Below are 9,961 nucleotides of genomic sequence, written 5' to 3' on the forward strand. Positions count from 1 at the left end.
AGCAACAAAAACTTGCTAGAGTTGACCATCCTAATAGCTTTTGTCAAAATGAGGCCAAGCCTCGAGAGCATCATGACCTTTCATTTTAATTTGCAAATATTATAGCAGATAGGAGTAGAGTCGGGGAACTAGGAATTGTAAGCTTTAGGGTTAACGGGAAATTATGATGTATGATGGTTAGAGGATGGCCTAGAATTGGATTGAAACTTGACCTTTTGTTAATTCTTGCAGTTTGAACGAAAACCAACCAACAAATGCAAGCGCATGATTCACATGCTTAGAAACTTCAGATTTGTTATATATAATTCATGGCATTGTAGTATAAAGTCATTGTAAGATGGAACAGGAAAGATTCAAATTGTTGTCCAAGTCCATTCAGGAGCCAGAAAACCTGATTCTTAACAGGCATGTACTGGTTTGCCAATGGCATCAAGTTACAGGTAGACTTGAACTCAATTATGTAAGAGTCAAGTGTAGCATGCTTCAGAATCCAGATTGTAGGTATTTGACAAAGCCTTCAACACAGCATGGTAAGTAGCAAGGCCAAAATTGGATTTTAGAGCTTCTTCAGAAAGAGAAGTGATCCAGGCATTAACTAGTCTATCTGTACATGTCCATAATGCCATATCTTGATGATCTCTATCTAACTCACTCACATGTGATGGAGTTCCTCTGTGATGAAACCAAGTAAATCTTAACTTTCATTTAACGATAGTATCTGTGTTTCCCACAAGAAATAGTTGGATGACAGTTTTAGAGAGACAAATAGAAATTTTGAGATTTCCTTAATATATGGATACTTGAATAATTAACATAGGAAGAACAATACTCATGTGAGTTAAAGATGGTTTGATACCATAAAGAGACTAATGAGAAAAAGTAATGAGCAAATCTCAGTTATCTTGTCGCTGTAGCATTGTGTCTTCTTTAGGATTCTCTGCAACAGATGATTTGAGATGAAGATCTAGTAAAGTTGTTACAAAGATATGCACGACCTAATCTTTGGAGTTGGCCTTCAGTTGAGATATTTGAATTTGTTTCTCATGGTGGGCATTGCTCCTCTCTCTCCAGCAGGGAAAAATCATATTCTTTTTTTTTTTTTTTTTAACAATAATGTTAACGATCTCTTTCTAAGTTGACACTGTGGACTGTGGTGTGTTTTGAGGAGAAAACATAAAAGGATTTGGGGGAATCTCTAAGAGATGAGAGCTTCCTTCCAACATCTCTACCACCTTATCAATCGATGGTCGGTCAGATGGATTGGGCTGAATGCACCACAGGCTCACTAAAACCATCTTCCTCGCTGTTTCTTCCTCCTCTTCATTGGTGATACTACGAAGTACTGTAAGATCCTTGCCTGGCTGAAGCTGCTTATAAATCCAAGTTGGAAAATGTATCTGACTGCTGTGAGACACTTGCACATCAATATTCTTTCTCCCTCCAACCATTTCAAGAACCAACATTCCATAGCTGTAGACATCGGATTTATGAGAGACTCCTCCAAAGTTTCTACAGAATACCTCGGGAGCTATGTATCCAGTGGTGCCCCGTGCGTGCGTCATCGACACCATGCTTTCTGTCTTCAGGCATAGTTTAGCAAGGCCAAAATCAGAAATTTTTGGGATGAAGTTTTGGTCTAGAAGAATGTTGTGAGGTTTTATGTCAAAATGCAAAATCCTTGTGTTGCAACCTCGGTATAAGTATTCTAGTCCTCGAGCAATGCCGACTGCAATTTGGTACATGGTCTTCCATTCCAAGTTCAGGCTTTCATTAGAGGATCCTCTATTATAGATGAACTTATCAAGAGATCCATTGGGCATGAATTCATAAATCAGAGCTCTTCTACTCCTCTCAAAACAAAATCCCATAAAAGTGACTATATTAACATGAGAAGTTCTACTGATGCTTGCAACTTCATTAATAAAGTCTTGTCCATTACCCTTTGACTTACTCAAAAGTTTCACTGCCACCATGCGACCATCAGGGAGCTTTCCTTTGTACACACAACCAAATCCTCCTTCACCTAATTTACTTGTGAATGAGTTGGTCATTTTCTTAACATCTGAATAATTGTATCTCTTTGGAGCCAATGATCCATAGTTCCTTATAAATGCTTCCACATTTTCATCATCCTCTGATTCCTTCTTCCAGAAGACCAATGTCTTGCACGCCAATGGGCATTTTCTTATTCTAAGGCAACCAAGCATTGCAAAAACTAATATGAGCGTAGCCACAACTGCAACAATGCCTGTGTTCAAAGAATTCATACTATTACTTAAACGTAAAAACAAGTATGGAGATATTAATTTTCCAAATTTAGAACTTCAAAATTATATATTACCTATAATAATCTTTTTCAGCACAGTTGAGCCTGATCATGTAAAACAAACATCAAATTAGTCACACTTAAAATGAAAATGAGTTCTATACAACTTAAAATTGTAAAGAAACCAAACTAGAGGATGTTACTAACGACAGAACAGATAGGCCATCACCCAGACATGGTAAGATTTAGGACCTCTTTGATAGTGAAAATGAGGTATTTTCAACTCTCGCAATTAAATTTAAAAAAAATGAAAATTACATAGAAGATAGTATAAAAGCATTGAAAATTACATTAAATTTCCTAAAAATGAACCATTTCAAGTACAATGAAATATTGTTTTATGAATCTTAAGCATAAAACCATCGTAAAATTGAAATTGACCAACAAGGGTATATTTGGCTTCACTTTTATTTTTCAAATTTTTTTTGTAATTAAAATATGTAAAAACAAAATTTGAAAACATGTTTGGTGACCCATTTTTACCTCTTGTTTTCAAATTTTGATAGAAAAAATTTAAAAAATAATAATAATAATAAAGTCATCAAAAAATTTATTCCCATTTTTTAAAACAAATTTTAAAATAGAAAAATGATTGTTTTCTACTTGGTGTCATATAACTATCAAATGTGTTTTTTTTTTAAACAAAAAAAAAATGAATTAGTAAACATGTTTTATATCTTCAAGTACTTTTAAAAAAATTACAACCGAAAATTCATTGATTTTTTAAATTAATAAAACCAAAATTGTATTCAAAAGGCACTAAATGCTTGTCATTCTTATTTAACAAAAAAAACATAAGCTTTTGAAGAAATTTACATCCTATAAGAAATTGATGAAGGTTCTAATTCAAGTGAAGATGAATTAGGACCTCCATCAATTTAGTGTACCCTGGCCATTCACTCAATGGGGGCTAGACATAATTGGACCCCTACTTGTTGCGGTTTAATGATAAGGATTTGTTCTTGTAGCTACCTACTATATTACACCAAGTGAGAGGAAGCAAAGGCATATTCAAAAACAAAAAAGGGGGATGTATGGAGATTTGTATGGCAAAATATAGTATTTCTATTCAATAAACCTTGAATCCTCATAATTAACCATGACGCCTAGTTTAATTTCGAAGAATTCAAAAAATTTTGCAATGACCTTAAAATAGTCGACCTCTAAGGTATTCCCCTACACCCGCAAGGCAATAGCCAAGAAGAAGCCACCAATTAGACCTTGTTGAACTATCTTAAGAAAAGGTAAAGGCAAAGGAAACATGTTGTCGATTGTCCTATGGGCATGCTGCAGGACCAAACAAGATCAGCCACATGGGAGACTCCATTCGCACTAGCTTATGGGCCCGAAGCTATAATACCAATTGGGTACACTAATGCTTGACGATTAGCAAACCCCGACAACCTTGGAACTAGATCTAGACTTACTTGAAGAGCAATGCAACTACTTTAAAAGTTGAAGACTATCAGCAAGGAATAACATCATCATATATCGAAAGTTACAAGAAAGGCGATTTCAAGAAGGAGAACTTGTGCTATAAAAAGTTTTCCAAAATATTTGAGATCTTGTAGAAGGAAAACTGCAACTAAACTGGGAAGGATCATACTGAATTCGGATGATACAAAGGAGAGGAGTGCATTGCATATAGCATATGGATTCAATAGAAATGACAACCTTGATATGCAAACAAAAAAAAAAACAAAAAAAAAAAGAGTTATGATTATAACTATCAAAGAAAATTAATGTTATGGTTACACATTAAACAGAACTTATGGTGAGTTATAATTGTTAAGACATTAAATCTTGTTTATATTTTAACAATTTTGTTTTAATTAATATTCCAATTTTTTGGTAATTTATGCTTCAAAATTGTAACTACTCACTTGAGTATTGCAAATTGATCCTCTTTCTCTATGGACATAAGCATATAACAAACCTTGTTAAATCTTATATGCTTTTATGATTGCTTCATTATTTATTTTCTTATTTTTCTTATTTGCATGCTTCTACAAAATAAATAAACAAAAAGGTTGCATTAAGGAAGTCCTAGAACACATAGGTATGCAAATGTTCAAAGGTTGTAAGTACCAACCATATAAGGCAAAATGCTAAAGAAAGAGAGCCTTTTTCAATTAGCATTTCCCTTTCATGTCCTCTTCCAACAACCAAACTGAGCCTTTGGTCTCACGGAAACCAACCAAATCAATGGAAAAGCAAGAAAATTGCCTTTACTTTCCAAGATCTACTATTCTATAACCTTGCTAATGGCAAGATCCAAACCCTCCAATCCTCCTTCACCAACAACTTTACATCTCCTAAATTAATCACAAGCATTACCCAACCAAACTTAAAAGAGGACATATTCTTAATCACATCATCAACACCTTTTCTCTCTACATTGCTTACAAATCCCAAAGATCCTCCAACAATCTCTCCATCATCTACCATTGAGGCTCCCACAAATCGATCTTGCAACTCATCACCTTCTTAGATGCACTGAAGTGGTAATTCCCATTGATGTCAACATCTTCATTGTACAATAGCTAAAATACCATCGATCTCGCTACCACAAGCAACAACTCACTATTGGGGTGCTTCAATAGGATGCTTTTCTAAGGGAACTTTTATAGATGCCTCCTCTGCTAGTCCTATAGGCCTTTCACATTCTCCCATGTGACCTAAGATTAGGGCAAAAAAATGATAGATCGAAGCAAAAAATGGGAGAGGAGCTATGTGTGGAGAGGGGCACATTTCTAAAGAAACAATATTTATATGACCTATATTTTGAGAATTTTCTAATATATGAAGGGTAATTCTGTAAATTCATATTTGGGGCAAGGTGAGGTAGAATGGTACAAAACCCATACTTGCTCTAAACTTGATTTAGGTTTTGAAATTCTTGTCAAATTCATTTCATCCCCGATTATCGCTTTCTCATACCCATCTTACTAAAGGTGGGGTGGGGTGGGACACCCCAGAAACTAACAAAACTATCATCCCTATCAAAACAAAATCAACCTGCATCTAAGGTGCCTACAAATTAATAACACAATTATAAGGAGGAAAGTGATAAAGACTTAACTTCTAATCTATTTAATTATGCAAATTTCTTGCTGATGTGTGGATCTCGAAAATTTTGAGGGAATGGGGAATAAAGAGAAAAAGTAGAAAGAAAAAAAAATAAAAAGGAATAGTTTGGCTCTTGAAAATTTGAGGGAATGAAGAGAAAGTAGAAAGAAAAAAATTGAAAGAAAATTTAAAAATGAATTTAAACTCAATGATTTTGTATGCTATTTCAAACTTATTTAACTTATTTTAACTTTTTTATATAAATTATAAATAATTTAAAATTAGATAAGTTTTTAATTAATATTAAATATATTTTATTTTCTTTCGTAACAAAACCCAACGTGAGGAAAATCATTTTACCATATTTGATTTTACTATAAAATAAATCAAATATAATTAAAATTAGTAAAAAAAATTCATACTTTAAATTATTTAATTTATGAGTTAAATAAGTATAAAGGTTTTGAAGTAACAAATTAATTTATTAATTTAAAATCTATTATGTTTTATTTTTCTTCCCTTTTAGTCTTTTCTCCTTGTATTTTGCCTAAAATTTTTGGAAACTAAGAGATTGGTGAAGGAACGGTAGCATGCATGTTTGTGAGACGAAAGCTATATATCTGATGAAGTTGTTTCTATACATACCTGATGATTTTCTTGTGTTTTGGCAACTGGAGAGAGGATACCCATTCCGACAATAGCATGTGAATTGGTTGGAGGTATAGCCGCACTGCCCACCGGATTCAACACATTCTGTACACAAACTATTACTGGCATTCCACTCCAACCTGAAACCACCCTTAAGAGCTTCTGTAAGAAGAGTCAGTGTACCTCCACCGCTCACTATAGCGGTAGCTGCTGACTGAAAAATGGGAACCGTCACACTCACACCGCAACTCCCTGTGCTTACGCTAAGGTCAAGATCCAGTGTTGTATAGTAACCAATGATATTGATGCAATTGAACTGGTTGGAAGGCGCCATCTTACTTTGGGGACAATCATAGTAGAGGGTCACCTCTGTATCGGTGGCATTATAAGTAAAAAGGGATTCATTCAGAGTGGTGTTAACATATGTAGGAGGGCAGTAACTATCCCAGTAATCCGCCCTAGCAACGGTGAGAGTATGGACTGAGTTATTGATATCCAGGATTCGGTAACTCGCCTCCTCCATTGTAAACTCCGGGGCTTCACCATCACAAGTCAGCTCGAACCCTGGATGACCACAGTAATGAGGGCGACTCCCTCCCCAGAAAGGATAACTAATAACCATATTCCCGCACTCATACTGTGCGCCGCAGCTGACGAATTGTTGATTGTCCTCGCACACAACCCTCGGAACAGGGATCAGCATGATCATCAAGAAAACAGAATAAGCTGGGAAGAAATTGGGAGGCATTTTCGGAGAGAGATGTAAATTTGGAGTGGTTCAAAAGAGGAAGGAGATAAACCTTATCTATTCCATCCAATGCCAATCATGGTCAAACTAGCTGACTAGGTAAAAAAAAATACACAATTTTGTTTTTATTTTGGGTGGACACTGACATCTACCAAACTTCTTCCATTTCGCTTTCAACGACTCGGGTCGTCGCTAGAAGGCTAGACTGGGAGGAAAATATAAGATTATGAGGAGCAAATGAAGGAAAATTCGTGTGCATTCGTGTATACCGTCCTGGCTAAGCAAACCAGTTTTCCAGTTAATATACCTGCTTTGATGCTCTTTAACATACCCAAGTCAACTTGCGATTCTGTGAATGAATATTCTTTATTTTAAAAACATATTTTGTAACTCAGTTTAAAAAAAATTACAACATTATTCTTTAGATTTTTTAAGATTAAAAATAAAAATATCTATATAATTAAAAAAAAAATATTCACTATTTTTGTTTTGAAAAATAACAATACACCCAAACAAATCACCTTATAAGTTTATGACAAACATGCACGCCCCAAATCCTTGACTCTTAACCATCACAAGCAACATCATCGGTTTTCTGGATCAGAGCCGGCTGATTTTCTTCTTCCCACTATAAAAACACCAGAGCAAAGCTCGAACTCGGGCATTTGAGTGTGCCATGAACCCACGTTGCCGTTTTGTTAATTTAGTTGTTTATAAAAAATGTGTGTTAGATATTTAGGCTTTGGGCAACATAAATAAAATAAATAATAAGATTTGGTTTCTCTGTCATGATTTAATATAATTAATAAAACATAAAATGAGGAAATATTTTAATTTTTTTTAATTATTTATATGTAATTTTAATTTTTATATTAATAATATTAAAATTATAATAATAGTCATGCTCGCATCAACCTTCGAACATGATTCATTGATACAGTCATTAAATCGTGATCCAATAATCAAAGGATGATTCAATTCTTAAAACGTTATCCTCAAGCTCATATCCCAGTCCGGTTTTTCTTTTTTTTTTCTTTTTTTAAGGACATTTAGTACATATTCGATAAATCAACTTAACAATTTAATTTAAGTCATTGAGTTAATTATATTTGATAAAATAACTTAATGGTATAATTTAAAGTTTAAAATAACTTTAAATAATAAGTAAAAACAATTAACTTATTCTTAAGTTTATATGTTATTTTTATCTTTTTATCATAATTACATTCACAATCTCTTTTACTACTACAGGACCTCCATTGTTACATTATCTCATTTACTCTAATTATATTTTTTAATGATAAATATATCAATTTGATGATTTAGAATAAATTTTAAGTTAATTTTATGAAAAAGAAAAAAATCAACTCAATAACTTAAATATAATTTAACTTAAAATCAACTCAATTTATTAAGTAATAAGTATTAAGCTTACCAAAGACCTCCTTAATGGATGTATAGTAAATCAACTTAATAACTTAATAATTTAATATAAGTTATTAAATAAATTAAGTGTGTTTGGTAAAATAATATGACTTAAAATAAAAACCAACGTTAAGTAATAAATAAAAATAATTAACTTATTCTTAAATTCATATATTTATTTTACTTTTTTACCTCATTTACCCTTATTACTTTCAAAATTTCTTTAGTTATTCCACAACCTCCACTATTACTCAACTTGGTTTGCCCTAATTATAATTTATAAAAATAAATATATCAATTTAATAATTTAAAATAAGTTTTAAGTTAATTTTATCAAACAACCCCAATATTTAAATAAAAACTAAATAATAAGTTTTAAGTCAACAAATTAAATATAATTTAACTTAAAATCAATTAAGTCATTAAATAATATCTATTAAGTGTTACCAAACACCCACTTAGTCCTGGGACTTTTGACAAGAGTACGGTCATTTAAAAAAATTATTCTTAAATTACCGTAAGAGAAAAAGTAATTCCAAATGTATGGTAGTTTTTGCCAATAAATTTTTTTTTAAGCAAAATCGTCTTTTGAAAAGACAATTTTAAAAAAAAAAATTTAAATGGAAATCGTCTCTTAAAGAGACAATTTCCCATTAAAAAAAATTAATATTACAAAAAATTGAAAATCCAAACTAATTTTTTTAAAAAAATAAATATAAAGAGAAATCATATTTTGAAGAGACGATTTCCCATTAAAAAAAATTATATTACAAAAAATTGGAAGTCCAAACTAATCTTTTTAAAAAAAATAAAAATTCAAAGGGAAAGGATTTCCGATTAAAAAAAAAAATCGTTCCCATTAAAAAAAATTAATATTACAAAAAATAAATTTTTTTAAAAAATATCCCAAATTAAAAAAAAATTAATATTACAAATTTAGTTTGGATTTCCAATTTTTTGTAATATTATTTTTTTTTAATGGGAAATTGTCTTTGATTTTTTTTCCCTTTTTTTAATTTAGTTTGGAAAATCATTTCCAATTTTTTTTAATGGGAAATCGTCTTTGAATTTTTTTTTTTAATTTAGTTTGGAAAATCATTTCCAATTTTTTGTAATATTAATTTTTTTTTTAATGGGAAATCGTCTCTTAAAGAGACAAATTCCCTTTGAATTTTTTTTTTAATTTAGTTTGGATTTCCAATTTTGTGTAATATTAATTTTTTTTTATTTTGGGAATTTTTTTAAAATTTATTTTTTGTAATATTAATGGGAAATCAAGAAACGATTTCCCTTTGGGATTTTTTTTTATGGGAATTTTACCTTTGAATATATATATATTTTTAATTTAGTTTGGATTTCCAATTTTTTTTAATATTAATTTTTTCTTTTAATTTAGGATTTTTTAAAAAAAATTTATTTTTTGTAATATTATTTTTTTTTAATGGGAAATCGTCTCTTGAGACGATTTCCCTCTTGAAGAGATGATTTACCTTTTGAATTTTTTCGATTTACCTTTTGAATTTTTTTTTTTTTTTTAAATGGGAAAATCGTCTCTTGAAGAGACGATTTCCCTTTGAATTTTTTTTTTAAACTAGTTTGGATTTCCAATTTTTTGTAATATTAATTTTTTTTAATTTGGGATTTTATTGAAAAAAAATTTATTTTTTGTAATATTAAATTTTTTTTTAAATTTGATATTTTTTTTATATTAATTTTTTTATAATAAAGAGACGGTTTCCCTTTTG

At 31.0% G+C, this 9,961-nt stretch overlaps 1 protein-coding gene across 1 annotated transcript; it reads right to left on the reverse strand.

Moving 5' to 3' along the window:
• Nucleotides 1–675: 675 nt before the first annotated feature.
• Nucleotides 676–6,829, reverse strand: LOC117929487 (LEAF RUST 10 DISEASE-RESISTANCE LOCUS RECEPTOR-LIKE PROTEIN KINASE-like 2.5). The gene is made up of 3 exons (XM_034849788.1): nt 6,041–6,829; nt 2,342–2,371; nt 676–2,248 (listed from the first exon to the last, which is right to left on the reverse strand). Exons 1-3 carry the CDS (start codon nt 6,789–6,791, stop codon nt 1,131–1,133), a joined length of 1,899 nt encoding a protein of 632 aa, XP_034705679.1. The 5' UTR covers nt 6,792–6,829; the 3' UTR covers nt 676–1,130.
• Nucleotides 6,830–9,961: the final 3,132 nt, after the last annotated feature.

This window comes from Vitis riparia, chromosome 14 (genome assembly GCF_004353265.1).
Source record: "Vitis riparia cultivar Riparia Gloire de Montpellier isolate 1030 chromosome 14, EGFV_Vit.rip_1.0, whole genome shotgun sequence".
Taxonomy (NCBI): domain Eukaryota; kingdom Viridiplantae; phylum Streptophyta; class Magnoliopsida; order Vitales; family Vitaceae; genus Vitis; species Vitis riparia.

Bases quoted from the DNA above. Each gene is read 5' to 3' on its own strand.
- LOC117929487 (XM_034849788.1), bottom strand. From the start codon at position 6,791: ATGCCTCCCAATTTCTTCCCAGCTTATTCTGTTTTCTTGATGATCATG. The intron at 2,372-6,040 runs GTATGTATAGAA...TTACATGATCAG, and splicing joins AAACACAAGAAAATCATCAG to GCTCAACTGTGCTGAAAAAG. The intron at 2,249-2,341 runs GTAATATATAAT...CTTTGAACACAG, and splicing joins GCTGAAAAAGATTATTATAG to GCATTGTTGCAGTTGTGGCT.